This window comes from Lentinus tigrinus (genome assembly GCF_003813185.1).
Source record: "Lentinus tigrinus ALCF2SS1-7 unplaced genomic scaffold L226scaffold_4, whole genome shotgun sequence".
Lineage (NCBI taxonomy): Eukaryota > Fungi > Basidiomycota > Agaricomycetes > Polyporales > Polyporaceae > Lentinus > Lentinus tigrinus.
The window spans coordinates 383525-408830 of NW_027137913.1; the positions used below are offsets into that span (position 1 = coordinate 383525).

A 25306-nucleotide genomic window follows, 5' to 3' on the forward strand; every position below is an offset into this window, starting at 1 on the left:
TGATTAGTCGCCGCCTTCCGGGTACAACGTGGACGTTCTGTACAGTGCAGGTTCCGGACGCTGGATCTACAATACAGGCCCGGCGTGGGGGGCATTGCACGAGAGGTCATTATGCTGGCAGTATCTCTCCATCCATATCACATAACACACAGTTATCCCATTGTATAAATAGTTCCGTGCAATTGAAAAAAAAAATCGTGTAGTATGCGGAGGTTACGCATGGACTTGAGGGAATAACATGCCATCTACGAATGGAACCTGAGCCAACACCTCCCTTCCTCCGGGGTCGGGAGTGCCAGTGAGTGCGCACCAGGGGTCTTCCTCCGGCGTACTTCACTGGCAGCCGGGGAGGAGTCGCCCATGCCCAAGATCTGACCTTGAGTCCAAGACACTCGTAGCACGTCGGTCATGTCGTAAGTCCCCCGTCGCAGCACGTTGTACACTCGGGCGGGACCATTGCCGTCCCGACTCTCGGACATCTGCCCGACGGGGATCGTCTTCTTGAACCGCGCGCATGCACCGCCCTGAGATGCAATATCGCACTAAGCCAACGGATGCAATGAGTCGCCAATCATAAATCATGTATCGTCCAGAACGTCGACGTGCCGGAATGCGGAGGGTCGGAAGTTACCTCAGAGACTCTGCAAACGCCCGTAGTGTGACGGCCCACTTTTTGCCACGCCACCAAAAGTCACAGCCGTGACGCAGCGGCTACCGTGACCCTCTCGAACTTGACTTGAAACCACACATGTACCGGCACTGCGGCGAATTGTAACTTGCGGATATTGCACTTTCAACGCTTCTCTTCCAACGCGTCGCCCAAGTGAGCATACAGGGCAGGTCACTTGGCCATCTCGCGACGAGTTGAATGAAGTACGTCGATAGCCGTGGCGATCGGAGTCGACCGGGCTGCTCTTACTCACAACCACACCATCCATAGGACGCATTGACGTCTCTGTGATATACTACGACCACTTGAATATATGGCGGTACCGCTGCAAGGAACATCCGACTCACCAAAGGACGATGCTGTCCGCTGTCCTGGTGAACGGTGAGCGGCCCTCGGAGACAGCGGACAGCCGATGTGGTTACAAGAGGTGCCACATGCTCTGTTCTAAGAATCAAGATACATCTATGCATCATCGTCAATCGAGTTGTAGACTCGATTGACTCGCGCAGGTACGAACACGCTCATCCTGTCAACAACACGGTGTCTAACATTTCGAGCATCTGACGCCATGTCTGCAGCCAGTAATCAGCAGGTCATGAGAATCGAGATATCCAGAGCTATATCATGCCGGAGTATCATGCGATGCAGGCATCTGGTGCCTCTGAGGCTCCATCGGCGAACAGACGAGGTAGTCATATTTCGCGTGGCACCACTCACTCACTACTCATGAAACTTGCCGAATTCCCACTATCACAGGCGGGCCACATATGGCAAAAAATCTCCTGGGTTTCTATTAGCAGTCTCCTTGGCGCGCGACTCGAGTCCTGTACCGCGTGGGTCTCATCACCCGCGGTCTGTGCGTCTACCTACATTTGTCCCACTTACCGCGACTCGTGAGGTAAGAGTTCCTCTTGGATTACACCTAGCTGAGCTGTTGTTGACTTGCGGTGTCTTACAGGTGCTCAGGAGTCTCACTAAGTCGCCACCGTGGCGTTGTGGCCTGCCACGGCAACGTTACATTGTCCTGGTCGCATTGAGCGGCGCCCATGTGCACAAAGCACAGAGATCGACAGGGTTAGCCAATGTAACGTAAACCCCATTTCCTTGGGAAGGTATGCTCTCGCCAATTTGATTTAAAGAACTTATTGCAGCCCTGGGGTAGTTGCTCTGCATTCGGAATACCCCGATCGTATCGTCGATCATAGTGTAATCGCAATTCTCTGATTCTGCAGGATGTCTTAGATGTACATCTACAGCTGCCGTTCGCTGGCGTAGGAGTTATGGCAGCACGAACGTACGGTACGAAAGCCTGCCATTCGCGCTTCCATACGTCCAGCGAGCACCCCCGCTGCTCTTGCAACGCCATGTCATAAGACCGCAGCACAAGGTCCGCGCGATTCGAGGATCGATGCCGTCAGGGCGAAAAAAGGCGCAAGAAACGTGTTACGTCGTAGATCATCAGTCTCCCAAAGCTGCCATCAGCTAACCGTGCGATCATAACATCGGGCTTGTCAGCCGGAGCTCCCGTCCATCCTCCCGGTCTGAGGGTGTGCATCTGTAGTGAGGCAACCTTGGACTCAGACGAGGTTGACATGGAAGTGGTTCGGACGCCTATGCACTTCTTCCAAGTTAATTTCGTTCGAGGACCATACCTAATATCCGAGGGCAAGCGGCACAACTTCAAGCTCAGACACTTGCTTGAACCGCTGAACGATACCTCAGAGGCACCCCACGTAGGCTTCCACGGATTCTTCTGTTGCTACTGATACGATGAGGATAACCGTATGAAATCCGCGTGTGTGGAATCGGCGAAATGAGCGTCTTTTGCGCTGCGAATATCTGGGTTCGGCGCCCCAGCGCTAAGGGAGGTTCGGCATCGGTTCGGGCACGTCCGCGGGCTGTGTCTGGATATCCAGCTATTGGGTCAACTAGCCTGAGTACTCGTTAAGACCCGCTTCTAGATATCCAAGCTTTGAATATGCTCGAGCAATTGCTCGTACTAGTTCTGATCAAGTGAGGCGTCACGTTCCCTCAAACGAGCAACGATTGGCCCTCTCCTGACCCATGCGGTCCCATTTGGCCTTCATACACACAGGAAAGGCCGATCTTTGATACAGGCTCTCTATATGAAAGACATTGTATGTTTTCCACCTCTTTTTCGCCACCGTAGCTCGTACCTTGAACCATGAACCTTATTTCTTTCCTGCCGATTAGGACACTGCATTGTAGATCGAAGCCAGGATGCGGCGATGTCACTGCGATCCCGTTAAAGGGGACGAGTGAATTTGACGACTGAAGTCATCTCACTCAGCTTGTCCCCTTTTCGTTGTCTGTCGCCCCTCAGCTGAGCGTCATGCCACGAAACTCACTCGAATCTCCGCACGATCGGAGGTTGCATTTCGATTCACTCTCATGGCCCGTGCACCATTCATATGGACGGCAGGCATCGAACCTCTGGCTTCCTGACCACCATCCCTCTGGGGGCCTTCATCCTGTCAGTCATCTAGTCTGTCCCTCCATTCCGATAGGGCGGGAGACCTTGCACGAATGGACCCTTGAACCAACGTTCACGCCCCTTCCGTGCGGAAACCAGGAGGGTGTAGCACCCCCAGCCGGGCCGTATTGGCATGGAAGTCCAACTCCGTGAGTATATACAGCTGCTACATCCCTCGTTTTTGAAACCAGGCTGACGACCCCCATCGCAAGCTCACCCCCTTGCGACGACCAAGACCTCTTCTGCGAACCCACACCCTACTACCCCACAGTCAACGGCTTGGGCCCACCCAACCCGTTAGCACTTCTCGACGCTATACCCCCATACCCCACCCCAACATACATAACAAACTTCGCTTCGTATGCCATGGATTCTTTCCCCAATGAACATTGGGAAACCACTAGCCCACACTACTCCTACACCGGCTTCGTTGACAGTGTCAACAAGAAGCGCTGCGAGTGGGAGGGCTGCGAGGTCATCCTCGATGACATATCCCACGGCGGCCTCCGCCGCCACTTCCGCGACTACCACCACGCCCCACGCGGTGACCGCCTGCGCTGCAAATGGGGAAACTGCTGTCGCAGCGAGGAGATGCTCTTCGAGAACATACCCAAGCACATCGCCGAGTGTCATGTCAAGTCCATGACACAGCGGTGCATGTACTGCAACGGGACCTTCGCTCGCAAGGATACCCTCAAACGCCACCAGACCGCGGGCTGCCCAGCGCTTGGACAGCAACCTCCGAGTGGATGACTTCGATGGTGAGTTGATTGATCGTATCTCGTGCGGGCATTGCTCATTCCACCACCCCGCCAGCCATCGTACAAGGAACCAAGCGTGAAGATCGATCCACGCGTTGCACGAACTTGAAGGACTAAGCCGGGAGGCCTTGAGGTCGCGGTGCGGTGAATCGATGAGGAGGCGGGTCAACACAGTATCGATGGGGAATTCAAGGACTTTCGGTCTGGCTGGGAAATATGCTTGGACATTGTTGGAACTGAGAGTACTACAAGAGTGGCGTGGTAATACCGGTGGCACTTCGCTTCACGGCGCCTGCGTAAGATGACACGCAGGACGCTCTCCTCGCAGGACGACGCGCAATTGAGGTGCAACGGGCCCAAGAGGATGTCGTCCAATCCTACGCTATGCGATTACGTCTGCGAGGCTATGCCGCCCTCTATCGGCACCCGGAACATGGCGTACGGTTTCGTACGCAGGTCCGTCCTATCGCCCCAAATGAGCATGCACATGAGGGGAGAACGGAGAACCCTTGGACTCACCCGTTCTGATAGTCAGGGCTGAGCCATAGCCTAACGAACGTTCCGGGGTGAGCATGGGTGCAGGGTTCCAACGCGACACGGACGTACTGATTAGCTGTGAAGTACAGGAAGTTGCCACCAGATTTCAGCGACACGACTGCGAGCGTGTCCGGCCACTGGGCACACCACGGTGTCAATTACCCTTCGAAACGAATCACAAATGATTCACCTGAATGGCAGGATCGCGGACAAAGGGTTCTATCCTCCCGGTCTTCGGGTTGAATCGGTTGATAGCGTTATGCTCTGCACGGTGCGATGGGTGTGCGATGAGTCGCCCGGTGCGGAAATGCCTGTCATACCTGGAGCCGAGACATAAATGAAACCTTGATCATCCGTCTCGAGGCCATCAACATGGCTCCCTGTATCCCCCATGTTCTGCACTGCCTGTTGGGCCAGCACCGTTGCATCCGGGTTTGTCGAGGATGGTTGGACCTTCAGGACTGAAGTTGGCACACGCCACAACCGACGTCCAGCAAGCGGAGCATAGTAGAGGAATTCGCCGTCTGCAATGCCCGTTTTCAGCGACAACCGATGTCCGATCTTTCCAGATACCACTCACCATCGGAGAGAGCAATGCCGTCGACCGCGAACTATTCACGCAGAGTCAGTATGGCGTCTGGATGATCAAATCGTTCCAGACATACGCGGTTGAAGAATGTGATTGCGTTCGGAGGCGTAGGGGGGTGGAGGTACGTCGGGACTGGACATCGGTGAGCAGAGTCGCTGCATCTCTACGTATGCAGCAGATCCACTTACTTCCATTGTGGAAAGGTACGAAGCCGGCCTCTGGTACGACGGATGGGTGGCCATCCAGATGTCGCCATGATTCACCGGTCTTTAAGTTGACGACAACAATGCCGGGACGCTGCATTGAGCTGTCGGTGATGTAAGCGAAGCCGTCGCCTCGTAGGTCAAACCGAACGTCATTCAAGGACGAGTCGGATGCCACCACGCTGTCCGGAAAGGTGATAGTGGTAATGGTCGTCCCGTTCAGGTCGTAACCTACAAGCTTCGGACCTCCTGGAGTGGCGGCGAGAAGCATGGACCCATTGATGCGAGGTCGACCGGTGTCCAGAGCCCAGACACGGTCCTGACCGTCGACTACGACGGACTGCACGAAGATGAGTTTGTCTGTGGCGATACTGAACGCAGGGCTTGATTGGTTCACAAATGACGGTGGTGTGTTGGCGTCCTCGCTGCAGAAGTGGTCGTTAGTCATCCCCAAAGACGTCATATACGAGCAAAATCATGCTGACTTCGGGAAAGGAGCTTCCGTGGTACTGCTGTTGAGCTTCGCCAAAGTGAAGGTCTCGTTTCCTCTAGGGAAGCAAGTGAAGACACTACCATCGCTGCTGACAGCGACTCCCTATGAAGTCCAAATACAGTGAGTGCAATAGAGTCGTCATATATAAAATCTGACTCACCGTCGGCCAGAAGTTGAAGAAAGCATGTACGAGCTCGATAGCAGGCCCAAACCGGCCAGTGTCAAAGTGAATCTTCGCCTGGGCGAGGGCAGGATCTTGGTTCGTCTCATTTTGCGGCAATGGCGCGATACCATCGGCGATGGTTTGGTTCGGTGGCGGAGTCAGCGGCGGAGGATACTCCGGAAACTAGACACCACCAAAATCAATGCGTTTACACCATAATGGCTGGCATTGTTAACTCACATCAAAGACATTCGAACTGTTCTGGGCTGCTGCGGACGTCGCAACGACTGCAACGAGGGAGAAGAGAATTTGTGAGAAATGCATCTTCGCCAGGTGCGTTGCCCCACTGAAGACATAAAGGGCCTCTCTTATATACAGTATGCACCCTCGCAGGGTCATGCGAACTATGCCTTCTTCCATACATCGCGATACTCGAAAAAACCGCATCCTGGGGTCCCGACGGATTCGCGAATGAGTTGGATCGAGAGCACGAGGTATCATATGACGGCACCCTGACGCAACGGCGAAGCGGGGGGGAAGGATTCGGATGAGAACTCTGCACCTACGTATCAATAAGCCAACTTTAGCTCAGTTAATGCTACCGAAGACAAATCAGCTGCTCCGTCCTGGAATGCACAACGACATGCCGCGTTAAGCCAACGTTAGAAAGAGGGAAACCAAGTATCATCTGAGAACTTACCACGAAGTGCACACGTGTGCCCAGGCTCCACGACGAAACCCTAAAACGAAATGCTCTTTCCATTGGGGGTCATTGCGAGGGATACAGCGGTGAAGGGGTGCGAGGGATACATACACATATGACTTTAGGTAACTTATGGCGAATCATAAACAGAGACAACAAACGCAACACAGCAGAAGATAGCGACGGGATAAAGGTGGAGATTCGAGTATAATGCGTACGATCAACATAGCGACAGCGTAAAGGGGAAAGCTTCGAGCGCGTCCAAACCCAGCGACCAGTCGTGAAAGCCATGAGAGAACAAAGAAATTTTGAGGTCCATCCGATCTACTGAGGGGAATGCATGCATGAGGAGAGAGGCATGGTATGGTCCGAGGGCAGTGAGAGGGCGATCAATGGATGGCGGCCAGCCGCAGTGCCAGCGCTTCGACGACAAGCGGGTCAACGCCGAACTCTTTGGCGAGGTTGCCGACAGCGTCAGAGGCGAGGTTGGACGGAGAACGTGCTCCGCGCCCGCTTCGGGTTGACTGCCGACTACTTGTCGCAGAACCTCGCGAACAAGGTGATGAGGGAGGTGAGGAGGTAGCCTGAGGAACGGTTGCCTCCAGAAGATCCGACAACTTGCCCATTTGCTCGGAAGTGAACGCTACAAGGGTTGAGTACACATCACGGCAACAATCATAAGGGTTATCTCACCTGGGCAGTCCAAGGCAGCGCGCACAATATGCTTGAGCAGCGTACCCCAGTCGGAGAGAGGGTTGTCCTCGACGCGTGCCATCAATGTTTGCACCGCAGCTAGGCATTAACAGGCGCTCAGCGAACGAGACAGGCTTACACTTAGGGAACTCGTACCATGAGTGATTTCTGTTGAGAGAAGCGCAAGTCACGAATCAACAATATGCAGACAAATTAGTTCAATTGACGTTACCTACCATATAGGGAATCTCGCAAGTTGCCAGACCAGAATACTCGGCTGTCGTCGTCCGCGGGGAACTTCGACAGGATGCTGATCAATGAGTAGAAGGGCAGCGACGGAACTTTGAGGAAATGGCTCTGAAAGTGGCTGTCAGTCATCATCCGCCTCTTTAAGCGAGGAAACAACTTACATCCGGAGACTTGATGAGGTGCAGGAGGGAGTTGAGTTCGGCCTCGGAGATCAAACCGCGTTGGAGGGTGGAGATGACATGCTCGTTGCTTAGCCCAGCGAGAGAGGGCCGCGACCCATCGAAGTTGCCTTGCCAGGAAGGGAAAAGCTAAAGACATTTGGAGGAGGTTAGAGCGAATTGCGATAACGGCCGAACATGACACACAGCTCTCATCAGCTCCTCCTGGCTGCTTCTTGTGACCGTCACTCCACGTGCACGCTTGCCCTTGCCGAGCACAGCGTTCTGTGAGGTGCGCAAAGCCGCCTTGGCAGCTTCCTCATCAGCCATTTCTACGAAGGCATGGCTCAGAGTCTTGCCCTTGCGGTCCAGAAGGACGTGGACACGCTCGACAGGATGCTTCAACCAAGCAGCAATCGCTGGAGGTGTGATGTCCTGGAAATGCAGATAAGTTAGATAAGACTTGTAACAGGGATTGGTGATACGCACCCAAGGCACATTGTCAATGCGTAAAACCACACGTTCAGATAGCTTGCCGCTGGTGAATGAGGCATGGGGACTAGCGACGGGAGTAGAGGCACCCTGCGCACGGTCCATGAACAACTCATCCTCGTCGAATAGGTTGACATCCGCGATCCCCTTCCCGGTGAAACTGCTAGGTAACAAACCGATACCGCTGTCGAACTCCTCAATCTCACTGCACTCCTCAATGATGCGCTGTAGCTTCGACTCCGATGTAGCAGGAGCGCCAAACTCCGGGCCGCTCTTGCAGAGGGTGAAGTCGTCCACCTTCGCATGGCACATCGCGCACTCCATGTCCTTCTCGCCCACGATGTTGAGGGCGCTCGTGAGACACGTCGAGCACAGAGGATGTGAGCATGGCTTCAAGATCGCAAGGGAATCCTTGACCTGGCCGCACACGGAGCAGTTGGAGGCCGGAGCGGGCGTCTGCTGGAACTGCGGAGGGAAGTATTGTGGCGTTTCGTAAAACTGGACTGGTTCGGACAGATGTGAGATAGAAGACAGCGATATGTTGGAGGTGTTGAATGGATCGTGCAGCGAGAGTGGAAGAGTTTGAGAATGGGCAGGCGGAGAGAAGGTTTGGGGGTATGGAGCATAGTCGTCTTCGTCGATGTCGTACAGTTCAGAAGTCTATAATAGAGCAAACATTGGCGCATATAGGGACCGAAAACAATGCGCGAAGACAAAAGGGGCTTACCTGTTCAAATGCAGGCCGTCGGCGGGTATGTGCGGGATCGGTCACGCTTCCACGAAGTCGGTATGAGGGCTGGGGCGGAGGTGTGTTCAAGATGCCGATGGAGCGCATGGAACGGTTGGGTGTAGCTAATTGCACATTCTCCATCACTGGAACAAGCGGTGCTTGAGCGTGTGAGAGGGCGCGAGCCCGGCGCTGACTAGAGAGGAAGTGGGCGGGGAGGAGGGCTGTGGGCATGTTGGTCAGAGGGGGCGCAAACGAGAGCGCAAAACGGCACATACATTCATCGATAGAGGATACGCTGAGGTCCCCAACGCTGCAGTCGTCAACTGTAAGTGTCGTTTGGTCAGCGAGGGAAGGTTCGAGGCGCATATAGCCAGTTGCGACGCGACTGCGGAGGCACGAAGCGGGCGCGTATACTCACTGAGATATTTCGACTCATCCCCCGGGGCAACCTTGATGCCGTTCTCGTTCGCTCTCGTTCTCCAGTTCTGCGCAATGTCGGCAAGGCTCCGATTCTGGGCGTGCGTGTGCGTGTGGACCTCAGGCGACAGCGAAAGGCTCAGATTCCGCCGGCGGCCCATCGCTGCGGAGGCAGGTGTCGCGATGCTCGAGCCATTTGAGGAGAAGGATCGAAGACTGAGAGGTGTGTAGGGGGTTGAGAAAGTCGTCGCTGGGGTGAGGGGGGACGCGTAGCGCTGTGCGCTCGCCGAGTGATGCAGCGGCCGCTGCGGGGTCGTCGGGTTGTGGTTTTGCTTGTTGCGGTGTACAATGGGGGACGTCGGGGCGGAGGCGGGTATCAGGGTCTGTTTGGTCATCGTGCTTGAGGTCGTGGTCGTCGTGGTCGCCGTGGAAGGAGGGAGAGAGAGCGAAACAGGCACAAAAACAGTCACTGTGACGGAAACGTGAAGGGTGGTGTTTGATTCCGCGATTTGCCGTGCGAAACGAACCTGAACCGCGTCGCGTCGACGCGGTCCCGTGATATCTGGCTTACGTCAGGATCGCGTCGAGGGTCTAGACTCCAGGACGACACACCAGTTCAATTGAGTAACATACATGGTAGGTAGGATACAATGAGCTACGTGTTGGATGAGGGCGATATGTCATGAGCGTAAACGAAGTATTAAACGTCTAGCTGTCGTCTCTCAGTCTCTTAAGGAACGCGACGACGCCCTTGGCTACAGTCTCGCCCTTCGTATCTCTCAGGACACTGCCTGATGCACTGGGCTGATCGAGGATACGCTCCTCGTCCTCTTCGTCCGCGTCCCCCTCCCGACTCGCCTCGGCCATCTTCCTCGACAACGCGACGTAGAACAGGGTAAAGTCTTGCGCGTGCTGCAGGAGTATAGCGAGCTTGCTCCTGTTATCGGGCCCGGGCAGAGCATTAAGGAGGGTGTGCTGGTTCGCAGGAGAGCGCTCCATGAGCAGACCGAAGAGCACAGCCATGTGTCCACGGACAACAGCGTCCACCTCGTTTTGCGACTTGGAATAGTACGTATAGATTCGCCCTAGGCAGGCGAGCGCACCTGTGCGCGAAGGGCAGGTACAACCTCGGAGACAGCGTCGCTGACCAGGACAGTCAAAGTCGACCACTGGGTATGATTGTCAGCAATTGTCGCAATACAGAATCAACAGACACATACGTGTGTTTCCGATCACATGCCTCCCTTCTGGCGTCGCTTGCACGAGGTTCGTCAAGAGACCTAATGCAAGACAAAGCCGGTCGAGGCAATGAGCGGCGTTGTCCACTTCCTCCAAGTCTGCTTCGTCAGCGTTCGTCCGCTTCTCCAGCATTCGACGTTGACGCTGTGCCATGATGATCAGGTTCACGATGGCAGGCATGGTAAAGTCGTCCTCGAGCAGAGCGCGACACCACGGCAAGTCCTCGTGTGTTAGATTTATTAACACGCGTAGAGAGGACTCGATGCATCTGGCCGCTGTATCTTTCATTCAGTTACACTCTTCCGCACTGAGAGGAAAGAACTCGCCTGAAGATCGATGTTCCTCCAGGCTATTATCCTGAAGAATAATGTTACAGCTAACACAAAGAGCTACAACGGCCCTCGCGAAACCCTCCTCGCGGAGTGCGTTGAGCCTTTGGGTCTGGGCACCCACTTCATCCCCGGTTATGGACCACGATCCGAGGAGGCACGAGTCCAGGAGTCTCAAGCAATTATCGAGGTGTAGAATTGATGGGGTATCCATGTAAGAAGTCGGTCCCTCAGGCGGAAATAACAATAGGCCAGAGATGTAAGCATCGACGCGGGAGGGTAGCAGGTTGAGCTCGGATGTCAGACTCTGAATTAGCGACGGAAGGTGAGAGAACGTATGCGCAGATGGCGATACAACGACCAACGCCTGCGATATCAACAGACGATTGGAAATCTATACGGAACAAGAATGTTCAAAATCATGTCACGTCATCAACGATCAGCTATTACTCACTGGATCCTCTTCATCGAAGAGACCTGATTTCTTTCGCACCAACCGCTGAAGGCCGCTCAACTTCGCAGGCAGATGAGTACGAAACACACCACACAGCACGGACAAACTCACCAGCGTCACTTCGGCCTTGGAGATACCCGCTGCCTTCAACTCTCCAGTCCCGGCACATGTAGATATCAACCACAGTGGATCGTTGAGGTGCTCCAAAGAAGTCAGCATGTGATGAAGAGTGGAGGCGAAGTCAGACTTGGAGGCCAGATCCAACAGGTCTGTAGGATCTCGTGCGACCAGTGCGGCGTAGAACGACAGGATGGAGTCGAGCACCTGTTCGAGGGAGTGAAGACAAGCACTGGGAAGCAGTAGTTGTGACGCACCTTGTCTCCGGCTCCAGCTCCCGCTTCCCTGAGGACTTCCCAAGCTCGACCAAGAAAGTCCGCCGCCTTTGCCCTTCGAGCGAAGTCGACGTCACAGAGCTTGGTCACAATTTCCAGGGCACTTGCAATGCATCAACGTTGTAGACAAATGGAGATGCTCAATGCTGGCTCACATACCTGCTCCTCCGGACGCCCAGTGCGCCCTTCGCTTCCAGACCCTCGAAAAGGTATCCGACCTCGTCAAGGAACCTCCGAGACTCTCCCTTGCTGCGCAACTCTGTTATACTCTTCAAGTCGTTCATCATGCCGTTGGGCAAAAATCGTATGGGCGCAGCTTGCTTAGGCAACCCCTTCATTTTCCCTTTCCTTTTTGGAGAGGGAGACAGTTGCGGAGAAGGCGGTCTGGGGTCATCTTCAGAGGCGTCGACACCCCATCGCTGTCTCAGCTCCGTGTATGACTCCCGGATCTCGAAATCGTCCTCATGACTGTCGACCAGCATTGCGTTATGGTTATCCACAAGCGATGCGTCCACGCCCATGGACGCGGCCTGAGACTGAGGCAGAGCGACGAGGAAAGAACGCGACTTCCCGGCGTACGTCCTCACGTTCGTATTTGTAAGTGAAGGTCGAACTGGCGGCGAAGAGATGTCATCGGGGGGCTGAGGCTTTGATGGAGACTGCGATTGAGTACGGGAGGAGGGTGACCCGACCAGGCTGTCCGACACAAATGCGCGGAGTTTCTTGGGAGTGCCGTGGATGGAGACGGGCTCGACGCTACCGTGCTCGCTGGTACTGCTGATGCTGATGACACTAGACTCGGTCCGTGAGCGACCGAGCATCCGCCGAGCGATACCAACATGCGACTTTGACGATGATCGAGGCAAACCAGCAGAAGTGGGGGTACCGAACGCAGAGAAGATGTCGGAGAGGTCCCGGGCGGGCTTCCGGGAAGATGACGACCGAGGACTTGCCTCGACCGCGGAACTGGTAACAGCGCGCGCAAGCTTCGGCGGAGTGACTGGGGGAGGGGGCGTCGTAGACAGCACGGGGGTTTGTGCACGTGTCGGCGGATTCGGTGAAGGCGTTCTGTTACCTGCCAGGCGTAAACGTATCAGCATTCGACACAGCCGTAACATTCAGAGAATTCCGCAGTTCGCTTGCGTCCATATAGGCCATAAAACGCTAAGTCTGTGCAGTCAAAGGACAAATCGGCATTGCTCTTTAACACAGAGAAGAGCATGCATCGGTCGGAAGCAGCGTAGAGCGGACACGGACTGTGTCTAGTCGTCCGCTACTCCGAACTGTGAAAAGGCTGGAGGAAGAACAGCCCCGCGAAGGGCATCTCGTTCTTTCCGCAACTTCTTGCGCAGCTGTTCATACCAGCTGCCAGCAATGTCGGGAGAAGCATCAATCGTAGAAGCCAAGGTGAACCGGACATAAGGGACCAGCTACAGTCCGGCGCATAAATGCACTTCGGAGTTGTTACCATAGCCACGCAAAAAGTTGTATCAAGCCAGATGAAAGCTCGTGGCAGTAGTTCAAAGGGAGGATGTTGTACTGGGTATACATCTCAATATCACGGAGGAGATACGTACCTGCACCGTTCCGTATAGTCATAGTATTTACTCCTTCAGCATGGGAGGGATCGTGAGGAGTTACGATTTCGACCTCTATCTTCTGCCGCTTCCTGGGCCTGGCTGGAGTGGGTTCAGGGGACAGTGGCCCGTCCGAGCCAGTCTCGGTTGGAAATGACCGGCGCTGGTTCCGTTTGCGGCTGTAAGTGCGTTGCATGATCCAATACAGAGGATTAGGGTATCAGAGGGAGTTTAAGCGGTCGTAAACAGAGATTCTGAGGTCAGAGATGTCGAAAGGGAAGCGGAGAACATTGGAGGAGTGGTCCAAGCAGATCTTGCTTGACTTCGAACTCCAGCGACCACCGTGACCGACGACCGCGACTCGGTCGCGTCGGTCACATTATGTGACCTGTGACGGATTCCCAGTCACACCGCGACACTTGGCCGGGAAGGCGCTGGGCGGTGGTCGCGGTGCTTCGTCCCTCACCTCCACTCGCCTCTGCCAGCGGTGATGGAATACCTTCAAGCTCGTCTGGATTCATTCTCAAAGTCTAAGCGGTCAAAGGCCTCTTCTACTAGGCATACTTCGTCCTCCTCGAAATGGCCTCATCCGTCGTCGTTCAAAGCCACCCCGGACAGCCTCTCAGAGGCCGGCTTCTACTTCGACCCTGACCCCGCAAATCCGGACAATGTTACCTGTTTTATGTGCAAGAAGGGCGTAGCGGGATGGGAGCCAGAGGATGATCCGTTCTCGATACACTATGACAAGTGCGCCAAAACATGCGCTTGGGCCATGGTCCGATGTCAGGGAGGCGCAGGAGGCGAGAGGTACGCGTCGTTCACTGTCTGGCTGCTGCAGTTGGCTACATAAACCACGCCAGCTACGATTTGTCCGATCCGGCGCGTCATCCCACCAGCAAAGCTATGGAGAAGGCCCGTCTAGAGACGTTCTCGAAGGTATCATGGCCACACGATGCTGTAAACGGACATGGTGCAAATTCCAAAGCTGTGAGTATTTGATTTGATATGTATGCGCCAGTGTATACCTGCAATCGCCCTTTGCGGGCATATAACGCGGCGGAACCGCGGCCCTAGGGTGGAGATGCCTATACCCAGGTCGGAACAATGGGTCAATAACGATGTGGTCTGGGGCTCTGTGTATTGATTGAGAGTCACCTTGGGGTCGAGTCGCATTTGACGGCGGTAATCCCAACTTGTCGCATCGAGAGACTCCAATTATGTGTTCCATGAGCTATACCGACCACAGATCTAACTTGTTTGATAGTTGGCTAAAGCTGGGTTCATATGTAACTCCACGGAACCGGGTGACGACACTGCCCTCTGCCTGTACTGCAATCTTACCCTCAGTGGCTGGGATGATGATGACGACCCATAGTATGTACTGCGACTGTGATCTGCCGCGCTGCACTAACCATTTTACAGTGACGAGCATCTCAAACGAGATAAGAAGAAGGGTACTTCTTGTATGTTTCTGCGGGTATATGCAAGCAATCCGCTCGGAAAGTCCACCGCGAAGCGTCCCGCATCCAAGGCAGCACCGAAGGCCCCATTGCGATCAGCTTCACAAACCCTGAGAAAGACCGCTGCACAAGAAGCGACCGATACAGCGGCAGATTCCGACGATGAACTCGCCGCCACTCCTTCCGATACCTACGCTCCCAGGCCCTCGAGCGGTCGACAAAGTAAAGCGAGTTCTGCGCGCGCATCATCCGTCACGGCTAAAACGCCCGCGTCCCGTCGCTCCACCCGAGGAACAAGCACGACCGGAAAGACACCTGGAAGCAGGACAGTCAGCTCGGACGTAGAGGAGACGGAGGGGGGAAGCGAGAGCGATGCAGGGAGGCGTAGCGGGAAGGCGAAGAAGAAGGCGAGTGGACGAACGAAGGCTCGAGTTTCCGCCATAGCAGAAGAAGAGGACGAGGCCGCGGCTACGAAGGAGGCGACTGATGAGGACATCGCGATGCAGGAGCTGGAACCGGAGCCGGAACCAGAACCCGAGCAGGACCCACCCAAGAAAAAGCGTGGTCGGCCACCGAGGAGTACTGCAGCGAAAACGACGGCTTCCACGAAGAAGAAGGTGGCGGTAGCCCAAGGAGAGGCTGAAGACCCTGTGGCGGAGACGGACGCAGAGCCTGCGCCACCGCCTCCGGCGAAGAAGACACACGCAAGGACTCGGTCAAAAGCGAACATGGAGTCGGAGACGGAGGCGGCGCCATCCAGTTCAACGAGGACGCATACAAGGACCAAGTCCGGGTCTAAGGCAAAGGTCAAACAGGGAGAAGAGGACGAAGTGCCTGTGATCTCTGCTCCAGCGCCGAAGAAGAAGGGCAAGCAGGTAGCAGCAAAGACGGAGGACGAGGAAGAGGAGGAACCAGCGTCAGCACGGCCTAAGAAGCTGAAGGGTAGGGCGGTCTCAAAGTCAAAGGCCAAGGCGGAACCACCGGCGTCGGATATGGACGATGTTGTTCCCGGAGAAAAGATGGAGGAGGAAGGGCATGCTCGAACTGAGACTGGGCGTAGTGCCACGTCGCGCTCCCCCAAACCTTCGCACGAGAGCAAGTCTTCGCTGTCGGAAGATGCTGGCTATGCCACCGCAGAGCCCCCTCCGGACGCGGACCAGATGGACATCGACGAGCCGTCTCACCCTTCGTCACGACCGCCAAAGAAGTTGGAGGCTCTAGAGCCCGTGAAGGCGGAGGCGCGTGCGCGAACGGTATCTCGCTCGAAACCTGCCAACAGTGATTCCAGCAGGCAGCCAAGTCCTGCTGCAAATGCAATTCGATCATCCAGCGAGGCGTCATCGTCTCGATCATCCGCAACCCGACCCCCTAGCAAGCTCAACAAGGACTCGCTGAAGGTTATCGAGATTGACTCGGATGGAGAGGAGACTCACGTGCACGGCCTTCCTGCGAAACCTGCAGCGAAGGGCAAAGCGCCTGTGTCTCGGATGGCAAGCACGAGCTCGGCCAACGGCGTTGTCAAGAAACCCGCGAGTCAAGGGTCGAAGAAGAAGCTGAAGGTCGAGGTTGTAGTCCCCCCGCAGCCACCGCGCTCACAGACGAAGGAGGTCGAGATGGTAGACGTGCAGATGCAGGAGCAGCCTCCGACAAGCCCTGTCCGTACCCAGCCTGCCAGAGAAGTGACACCTAGCGTCTTTGCTGAGCTGGAGCCTCCCGGCCCCAGTACGCCCGTCTCTGCTGTACATCGTTCTGCGCTTCCATCTCCCGTCCGGGAGAGTGATGCCTGTGTTCCCAGCCCAGAGGCGGAGGATGTGGGCACGGCACCGAAGTCACCCCGCGCCTTTCATCCATTCCTTGCTCAGTTGCCGATCGAGAAGCTGGCGAGCCTTACGGAGGAGGAGACGGAGATGACGCTGGAGCAGTACATCCGGCGAGAGATGGAGATCCAGTACGCGCAGCTGAAGGCGGACGGCGAACGACGCATCGACGAGTTCAAGCAGAAGGCCATTGAGACGAAGAAGCTGATCGAGTCGTCTTAATGGATATATGGAGGTGGCAGGTTGGGGTTTGAGATGGAGAGCAGTGCAGCCGGACTGGACTCAGGTGAGTGAATAATGATGATAATATGTGACTGTGCGAGGTTACTGAAACAAATTCAGGACATCACACAGTATTGTAGCCATAAATTATCCTATTCGATCGCGTCGCAACAGTACATTCCACGCTCTGCATAGTATATACAAATTGCGCAAGTCATATCTCAGAAACGACCAGCCCGACAGAGGAGTTGGGAAGGGTGAAGCAATGCGCATATCCATTGGAACCGTGATCCTCTGGAATGGTAGCGGTTGGTTGAGCATAGAGCATAGATTCGAGTGAGAAGACAGGAGGATGCACAAGTTAGGCCGCAGGGACAGCAATCACGACTCGAGTGCCCTTCCGTGCGATGGGAGGTACAAGCGCCTTGTCGATCTTCTCGTTCGACGGGAAGTCAGTGGCGAGGCTCTGAGCGCTGCTCGCCGGGGTGCATGGTCCCTTGCTCTCCTCTCCAGAGCTGCAGCTATAGTCCGAGGACTCAATGCTGGAGCTGCTCGAACAAGAGGACTCGGAAAGCGGGATGCCGGTCGACGGGGATATGACGAGGTGGCCGTCCTCGTCCTCGAAGCGCATGTTCACGATCGCGTTCCTCCAGAAGGGATTCGACACCTGGCCGAGCATGGCGATAGCCTCCTCATCGGCGCAGATGGACTGGCGGTGGATGGCTTCCACCGGGGGGTCCAGAGGAGGGAGCTTCGGCCAATACGAGGCGGCACGCTGCTGGAGGGACCTGCTACCCTTAGCGAGCTCCTCCTCGCTCATGAACAGCGTCTTAGTCTCGAGGATGCGCTTGCGCAGCTCGGGGATGGTGATGCGTCTGGACGTGAGCGGGTGGAAGGTGGCCTCGAGGATGTCCGCGCACTCAGCCGAGATGGGCATCATCTCGCGGAGGTAACCCGGATTCCGGACATACCGCCTGAAGAGCTTGTCCCTCATCATGGCGCAGCCCCATGGGCTGCGCCCTGCAACGAGGTTGCAGAGGATGACGCCAAGCGCCCAGACATCGTTCGCCTCTGTGGAGAAGGGCTCGTAGCCAAGGTCTTGGCCGAGGCACTCTAGAGACACGGATACAAGTCAGCGAATGGAGATCCTATTCAGAACAACGGAGGAGACTCACCAGGGCTCATGTAGGGTGGGCTTCCGTGACCAAAGTTGTCGCTGATCTTCGAGGTCGTGGCGAGACCAAAGTCTGCAAGCCTGATCTCTGTGCCGTCCCCGTTGATCATGATATTGTCCGGCTTAAGGTCGCGGTGGTAGATGTTATTCTCGTGGCAGTGCTGGACGGCATCGAGGAGCTGGACGTAGATGCTCTTGAGCAGCTCGTCGTCGCGGGTGTACAGGCGGCGCTCGATGAGAGCATGGAGAAGGTCACCTCCTGGGCAATACTCGAGAACCATGTAGATGAGCTCCGAGGTCTCGTAGTAGCCGTAGAAACCGCAGACGTTCTTGTGGTCGGCGACCTCCATGTGCGCACGGAGCTCGCGCTGCTGGCCCCGCCAGTGACTGGTGTTCGGCGACGCCTTCTCCATGATCTTGACGGCGTACTGCTTGGGCTCTGGACTGGTGTCGTCCGAGCGAATCGCTCGGAAGACAACACCTTGTGCACCATGGCCGAGCAGCTCGAGGAGTTCTATGTCACCGTCCGCGATGGTCATGCCCTCGAAACCGAGGAACTCGGAGCTCTTGGAACCACTGGATTCCGGTGAAGGCGAAGACGAAAACATGGCTATGAGTTGGGAGGAGGGGTAGGGGTGAGGTTGTGTGGGCGTGCGTGAGGGAGAGCAAAGGCGAATTATGTTATTCCTATAGGCTTGCTACAGGAGGATGAGGGAGGCAGGAAATGATGTCGAACTACTATGAGACGACGCTAGCTTTATAGATTTCAGCAAGCTCGTCGAGGGGGCGTCAAGGATACCAAATCGGGTGAAGAGCCGTCGGGATGGGTGGGGCGAGGGCACGGACAGCCCTCTAGTGCACTGGTGCGGATACTTGTAATGGCCATCCGCGAGCCAGGTCGCTGGCCGCTGCGCACATAGGGAGGGTCGGGTAGTCGGATGTGCGCTGGAGATACCCTAAGCGGGACTAAGTTCGCGTATTCGGCGGACACAAAGCAGACCGAATACTAACGGAGGGAAGGTTGTCGTCACGATCCCAACCATCCTAGGACAGATCGCAATTGTTTAGCGAAGATTTCAGATCAGCCCAGGTCATATTGGTATGAACGACGTCCTACAACACACCAGGACTGTGGCCTTGCGGCTGGATTATGATCGCGTCCGCACTCCCTACATCCGCCATTATGCGGGGGGACAATCTCGGTCAATATCAAACCGTGATAAGGTATGTCTTTCCGAACGACTGCCTTAGCGGCAAGTCTTGAGGAGGGTTCGCAATCGGTCTACAGTCAGTCATCAGCCAGGAAGGAGTATTGAGGCTGAAGGCGAACACTCAGCTACGTACCTCCGGTTACCGGCCAATGCCGAGCCGTATCGTAGCCGCCTGGGCGGCACTAAACAAAGAAGTGAAGCGCTCGAGGATGGAAACCTCGACTAGGTTCAAGTTGAAAGGACGCCAATACTATTTCACCAATACGAATGCAAGCTATCGATACACATCTGGATAAGTAGCTTGAACTGTAGAGACGTGCAAACACAAAGTAGTCCTAATGACAGGATGGTAAGTAATACCGTGTACAACCGAGTAAACCAAGCTACTACGACTAAACCAAGATTAACCAAGTTACTACGAACACAGGGAGAGTATAAGGCTAAGGGTACTATTGTACGACATCGGCGGCGAAACGGTCCATAAATCGACGCAGGAACGATGGCACGTCCGTCTCGCGCTTGATCGGCGGCGAGACCATCGACTCTGAGCGACTCGGCGGCGCTGTGTACGCCGACTCCTGCGCACACTCCTCTGGCGGGGGCACTTCAACGTTTATGTGCTGAGCACGCAGCTCGGGGGTGGCAGGACCCGTCGACTCAACAGTTGACGAAGGGGTGATCTGCGAATCCGACGTCGGAGACCGCCCCATTTCGTACACGTACACCCCCTCCTCCACCTCGTGCCGGTCGGGCTGGGATGCGGCAGCAGCGGTCAGGGGAAAGTAGTGCTTTTCCCTCGGGGACCCACCAAAGTACGAGCGCGCCGCACTCTTGAGATTCCACCCGCCACCCCGGACGGCCTCGGGGTGCATGTAGAACGAGTCCACTTGCTCGACACAGGCGCGGATCTGCGCGAGAGTGATATTACGCACGAACTCGCGGCGGAAGATTCGCTGGAGGAGCTGGTTGGCGGCATCGGAGATGGGGAGGTGCTGCTGGAGGAAGTCGATGTCCTGTCGATACTGGAGATAGCATTGGTCCATCGGCGTCGCCTGGTTCCATGGGTTATGCCCCGATATCATGCTGAGGAGGATGACACCGAGCGCCCAGATGTCGTTGGACTGTGCGTTATAGGAATTATGTGCCTCGATGCCGATGCATTCTAGACATGAGCACAGAGTCAAAAATCACTGGCGTCGAACGTGAAGGGAGTGAAGTCGTACCTGGACTCATGTAGAGTGCGCTACCGGCCCCGAACGTCTTTGTCCAGAGATTTTTCGTCGCCAGGCCGAAGTCACTGATCATGAGCCTGCCATCCTCACCGACCAGGAAGTTCTCGGGCTTGATATCGCGGTGGTATATGCCCATCTGGTGGCATGCCTCGACCGCATCCAGAATCTGCGAGAACATGTGCCGAACCCACATATCGTCGCCGCGATAGTGGCGATTGTGCATGAGGTAGTTGAAGAAGTCGCCGCGGCTGCAGTAGTCCATGACGAGGAAGATGTAGTGGTACTCCTCAAGCACGTGGTGGAGGGTGACAACGTTTGGATGCGCGGACATGGCCGTGTGGAAGTCGATCTCCTGCATCTGCAACGAGTCGTGGCGCGTGTTCTTCTTCGCCCTGATCATGCACTTGATGGCGACCTCCGTTGGGGGGTTCGTACTGCGGTCGATCGCAAGGAAGATGACGCCACTAGACCCCGAGCCGAGCACGCGCATGAACTTGTAGCGGCCCTTGTTGATAGTGAAGCCGACCAGGTTGGGTATGTTCTCGCTGGCTAGTGTCATGAGTGGAGAAAGTGGGTATGAGGAGACAGGTGCTTGTGTAGGTCGGGGAGTTTGGACCGTGCTGGCCAGCAGCCTCGGTTCTTGAGCGTACGTGAAGGCTATGCAAGCCGCGCGGGTGAACGCTACGGATAGATGTGGAGGCCAGACCACCCAGATGGTGTCCCTCGTATGAGGGCGGAAGACGGAAGCATCTAGGGAGACGACACACGCCGCCGGAACCGCCAGATAAGGCAGGTAGTTAAGGGCGTGCCTTGGACTGGATCGTCAAGGCCGCGTTTTCTGGACAAGAGAGGCTGTACCGAGTGCTTGCGATTCGGACTGCCAGGGCTAGGGGAACGGCGCGACAAGGACCCGGCCGAGGCCTGGTGCACGCCTCAGTCAGCCCATGACATATGTGCGTGACTTGTCTTGCAAACCGGTGTCGCATCTCTTGAAGACATCCGCAATCCAAGGAGGTATCATTGCGTACTTGCTGCGCGGGACAACAGGCATATTCCTGGCAGAGTCCGAGCAAAGCGGGGTTGACAGGGGTTTGCTGTCGAGAGATAGCGAAAGGGAGGAACACAGCACGTGCTAAGCAGAGCCGCGAAGAGTAGAGCAGCCCAAGTACAGGAAAATCACCAGCCTAGAGAATCCTCAGCCATGCGCAGAAAGCTCTCCTCATCAAAGGATACACTTGCCGCACCCATCACAGCCTCGTCGCTTGCAACACCGTATCCGAGTTCGAAGAGTGTGAGGCCACGGTACACCTCGTACACCGCGGTGACTGTGTCCTCTTCTTCCTTCGTCACCTCGTCGTTCCAGCTATATCGCGAGTAGACTGACGGAAGGGCGGACTGATAATTGTGGATGGTGGGGCATGGCGGTGATGGAGGGCGCACGGTTGGAGATGCTGGAGGCGATACGCGTTGGTCATTCGAGTTGACGGAGAGAGAACGCGACTCAAAAGCCTCGTTGCGTCGTCGGATGTCGTCCCGTTCATAGGCAGTGTCAAGGGGCACGAGCGTGTGGGTGCGGATCGCGAAGGGGACCGCGTCAGGGTCGCTGGAGGCCATCTCGAAGCCCTCTTTACGCCAGCGGATATCCTTGCGACACTGGGCAAATGGGAGGCTGACGAGCGCGAGCGATACGGTGGGCGCCGACGCCAGGGATGTAGTGCCGAGCAATTGTGTATGAGCGTGCGCATCGCGTCTCGGGGTATCGGAGCAGCTGGGTGCACAATCTGACACCCGAGGAAGGGGCGTGGTAGCTGTCGTCGGGGCAGATGGTGAACGAGGTTTCGGCGTAGACGTATCCTTGCCTCTCAGGTTTGTCGGAAAGCGGAGATCGGCGAATAGCGAATAGTTGGCATGTCGGTTGCGAGCCTTGAAGATAGCCATAGGAAGCGACAGCTCAGAAGAAGAGAGCAATATGACAACAGCGAGTGAAGCTTAGCAAGACCGTGACGGTGGGTAGCTGGCCGCGCACTGGGCAGCTCACGCTGAGCCGTTGCGGCTGACTTTCACTGGCAAGATCCAGACCGTACATCGCAATCTTGTTGTTGCGATCCTGTCAGGGCCCCGAGAGTTCTTCCATGGCCATGGCATCGTCGTGTGGTTTGGCAGAAGTTGTTATTACTGACTACATAAGTACATTTGCTGTAATTCACTCGTGTTAACTTACCGTTTGGCGAGGGAGGCGCCGGATCGAGATACAGCATGTAGCACTAGTCTGACCGCGAGGACCTGGCATCTCAGCACTAAGTAGTCCACTACTTGTGACGGATGCCACAAACAAGGACTATCGACAGGAACGGCTCAGTACTCCGAGCTTTGAAGAGCTCGTCCTACATACGCCTGAGCAGGCACTCACCCCGTCCCTCGGACGCCATTCAAGCCTTGGGTTGATCCACCTCAACGCTGTGAATGTTCGCGCGTGCACGGCCGAGTGCACATAACGCGTCCGCGTACGTGCGCGCCGACGATATAAGACGAGACTGTGGCGAACGAGACGGCGCGCGAGCATCTGTGCGCAGTGCAAGAATAGCCCCGCCATCACGTGTAGGCATCGGCTCGTAGTGACGGGTCCCGCCGCCGCCTGAGCTTCGCGTTTCGCATTCTTTCCTTCGACTCCCATCTACCCTCCTTTTGCCAGCAACCCCGTCCTGCCCTTGCTTCGTCCGACATGTTGACCTTGCCCACCCTCGCCTCTCTTTTGCTCCTTGCTGTCCCCCGCGCGGTCTACGCCGACCCGTGCGTCAGCTTTGACGTAGACTTCAATCTGCTTGCCTTTGGCTTCAACGGCAAGGACTACAACGCGGGCAAGCAGGATTCATGGACAAGTGGTGAGTACTTGAGTCGTCCTATTTCCTGCACGCGCCACAGCGGGGTCGCCATGTCTACTCGTGAGCGAGGAGCTATTCAGTGCATGCATTGTGTGCGGCCTCCTGGCTGTCAGGCTTGCTCTCTAGGTATGCTGGGCTACCTGCTACTTCACAACCGTAGTAGACGGCCTCAAGCAGCCGGCCTGCGACGCATCAACAGTGGTCGTGCACGTCCGTCATCGTTCGTTCGCGCCCGCGGAGATGACTGGCAATAGTCCGTGATGAGGTGCCGTTGGCTGTCCGCCATCTCCTTGGCGCGGCGCATCGTGCCCGCTTGTCCGAACTTCTTGTGCTCAGTTCTAATGACCTCTTCTCTCTAGGTAGCGCTACTGATATAACTGCCTCCGGTCGACCGTGAGTTATTCTATCCCGCATCGAATTCACCTTGTACTGATTGATCTGTAGTCCCTTTGACGGCGCGAACACCACATGCTACCTCGCGCAATTCTTCAATGCTGTCTACGTCCTCAACGGCGACAAGGCAAACCCGTCCGACATCTACATCTACGATGCTGCCAAGAAGTCTTGGTCCACGCAGAAAACCACCACCGGCAACTTCGACCCGTCTGATTTCAAGACCATCCTCGATCACGACACGAACGTCTTCTATGCCATCTCACACGGGGAGATGTACTCGCTCGACATGGGCGAGAAGACCGCCGCGCAGTCGGACGCTCTCTCGTGGGAGGATGTCCAGACGACCCCGTACGGCAACGACTACGACCCCGTCATGGCCCTCGCGCAGAACCACATCCACTTCATCGGCGTTCCCAACGTCCCCGCCGGCTCCGCAGATATTTTCGTCATTCACTGTGAGTTCCTCCGTCCAATATAACGTCGTGTGTGCCCAGCATTGACCCCGCATGCGCAGTCTCCTTCTTCCAGCCCCAGTCGCAGTCCTACGGCGGTGCGACATTCCCTGCGTCCCACGGCGAGACCGCCTCGTTCTTCCAGTCCGAAGGCGTCCAGCAGGAGTTCGCGTTTATTCCTGACGACGGCTCCATGACCTACGTCATCAACGTCGAGAACAACTCCACGTCCACGCTCGCCGGCCCGACGTCCAAGGACCCCAAGGCGCAGTACGCCGCGTCGATCACCGCGCTCGTCCAGCTCGACAGCACTGGCGCCGTCTCCTTCATCCCGTACACCCAGGGTGATGCCTCTACCAACTCGGCTGCCAAGTGGGCGAGTGTCGCGGCACTTCCTGCTGTTGCGCCTGCCAGCTCGGGCTCTGCAAGTGCTACGGGCGCGAGCGCCACGGGTGCGTCGGCTGCAGGTACTGCACCTGCGGGCACGCGCCTTCCTGCGTCCAGCACTGCGTCGGGCAGCGGATCTTCATCGACTGGCGGCGCTGCTGCCGGTAGCAACGGTGCGTTCGCGAATGCGGCGAACTTCGGGGGGCTTGCGAGTGCACTTCTCGCCGCGCTTGCGTTCCTGCAATGAACCTGAACGTCCGTCATGACGTGCGTTCGAACCTCGACCTTGTGACATACAAAGGGCACTCGTCGGATTCATTGGATCAGCTTGGATCGTAAGTATTACTGGAATCGAAATCACAGCATCTCCGCATGGAGAGGGACATTCTCGCGCTTGTCGGACCACGGACGCTCCATTCTACCTCACTCTCACACTGGCACCTCTCCTACCCCCCCACATACCCTCACCCTTCCCGTCACTAGTATCGTTATCGTACGCTACCGTGTTTTCGTTCTCGTACACCTATCTACCAGGCTGGTGTTCGTGCTCTTAGGTCCTACGTACCTACCCAGGATGATACGAAGGACGCCCATTCCTTAGCAACATGACCGTCTCTACCGCACCCCACCCACCTATTAGGCTTGCGTTGTTCCCCCGCTCATGGCTGGACCGCGGTGGATATGTTACGTACGCCGTGACCTGCCTACGGGCACCTATTTACCGAACCCT

At 56.1% G+C, this 25306-nt stretch overlaps 9 protein-coding genes across 9 annotated transcripts; 3 read left to right on the top strand and 6 right to left on the bottom strand.

The window, feature by feature from the left end:
- The first annotated feature begins 2884 nt into the window (after window positions 1-2884).
- L226DRAFT_237878 (uncharacterized protein) lies at window positions 2885-4099 on the top strand. Its single transcript, XM_067673148.1, has 3 exons — window positions 2885-3313; window positions 3377-3925; window positions 3981-4099. Exons 1-2 carry the CDS (start codon window positions 3024-3026, stop codon window positions 3915-3917), a joined length of 831 nt encoding a protein of 276 aa, XP_067539563.1. The 5' UTR covers window positions 2885-3023; the 3' UTR covers window positions 3918-3925; window positions 3981-4099.
- Window positions 4100-4315: 216 nt separating this feature from the next.
- On the bottom strand, window positions 4316-6234 carry L226DRAFT_455376 (uncharacterized protein; the record flags this gene model as incomplete). The annotated part of the gene is made up of 11 exons (XM_067675233.1): window positions 4316-4388; window positions 4445-4474; window positions 4532-4599; window positions 4653-4726; window positions 4783-4986; window positions 5043-5073; window positions 5128-5183; window positions 5240-5679; window positions 5740-5849; window positions 5908-6093; window positions 6151-6234. The coding sequence occupies 11 exons, from the start codon at window positions 6232-6234 to the stop codon at window positions 4316-4318; spliced, it is 1356 nt and encodes a 451-aa protein (XP_067539564.1).
- A 768-nt stretch (window positions 6235-7002) lies between these two features.
- Window positions 7003-9747, bottom strand: L226DRAFT_455949 (uncharacterized protein; the record flags this gene model as incomplete). Its single annotated transcript, XM_067675268.1, has 10 exons — window positions 7003-7256; window positions 7307-7405; window positions 7463-7474; window positions 7543-7663; window positions 7717-7863; window positions 7921-8148; window positions 8203-8865; window positions 8933-9156; window positions 9211-9258; window positions 9354-9747. 10 exons carry the CDS (start codon window positions 9745-9747, stop codon window positions 7003-7005), a joined length of 2190 nt encoding a protein of 729 aa, XP_067539565.1.
- A 313-nt stretch (window positions 9748-10060) lies between these two features.
- Window positions 10061-12587, bottom strand: L226DRAFT_543211 (uncharacterized protein; the record flags this gene model as incomplete). The annotated part of the gene is made up of 7 exons (XM_067682183.1): window positions 10061-10521; window positions 10573-10866; window positions 10918-11314; window positions 11375-11434; window positions 11486-11698; window positions 11749-11869; window positions 11926-12587. 7 exons carry the CDS (start codon window positions 12585-12587, stop codon window positions 10061-10063), a joined length of 2208 nt encoding a protein of 735 aa, XP_067539566.1.
- Window positions 12588-13803: 1216 nt separating this feature from the next.
- L226DRAFT_609580 (uncharacterized protein) lies at window positions 13804-17190 on the top strand. The gene is made up of 5 exons (XM_067686070.1): window positions 13804-14150; window positions 14204-14330; window positions 14608-14717; window positions 14766-16906; window positions 16963-17190. The coding sequence occupies exons 1-4, from the start codon at window positions 13834-13836 to the stop codon at window positions 16840-16842; spliced, it is 2631 nt and encodes an 876-aa protein (XP_067539567.1). The 5' UTR covers window positions 13804-13833; the 3' UTR covers window positions 16843-16906; window positions 16963-17190.
- Window positions 17191-17203: 13 nt separating this feature from the next.
- On the bottom strand, window positions 17204-18746 carry L226DRAFT_550632 (kinase-like protein; the record flags this gene model as incomplete). Its single annotated transcript, XM_067682762.1, has 3 exons — window positions 18018-18746; window positions 17573-17955; window positions 17204-17551 (listed from the first exon to the last, which is right to left on the bottom strand). The coding sequence occupies exons 1-3, from the start codon at window positions 18622-18624 to the stop codon at window positions 17204-17206; spliced, it is 1338 nt and encodes a 445-aa protein (XP_067539568.1). The 5' UTR covers window positions 18625-18746.
- Window positions 18747-20011: 1265 nt separating this feature from the next.
- L226DRAFT_479752 (kinase-like protein) lies at window positions 20012-21116 on the bottom strand (the record flags this gene model as incomplete). Its single annotated transcript, XM_067676856.1, has 2 exons — window positions 20451-21116; window positions 20012-20389 (listed from the first exon to the last, which is right to left on the bottom strand). Coding segments are annotated over exons 1-2 (945 nt in total), but the record flags the coding sequence as incomplete, so codon positions are not given.
- Window positions 21117-21572: 456 nt separating this feature from the next.
- L226DRAFT_609582 (uncharacterized protein) lies at window positions 21573-22397 on the bottom strand (the record flags this gene model as incomplete). The annotated part of the gene is made up of 1 exon (XM_067686071.1): window positions 21573-22397. The coding sequence occupies one exon, from the start codon at window positions 22395-22397 to the stop codon at window positions 21636-21638; it is 762 nt and encodes a 253-aa protein (XP_067539570.1). The 3' UTR covers window positions 21573-21635.
- Window positions 22398-23181: 784 nt separating this feature from the next.
- On the top strand, window positions 23182-24823 carry L226DRAFT_520079 (uncharacterized protein; the record flags this gene model as incomplete). The annotated part of the gene is made up of 5 exons (XM_067678605.1): window positions 23182-23341; window positions 23502-23594; window positions 23701-23734; window positions 23786-24192; window positions 24252-24823. 5 exons carry the CDS (start codon window positions 23182-23184, stop codon window positions 24821-24823), a joined length of 1266 nt encoding a protein of 421 aa, XP_067539571.1.
- Between the last annotated feature and the right edge of the window lie 483 nt (window positions 24824-25306).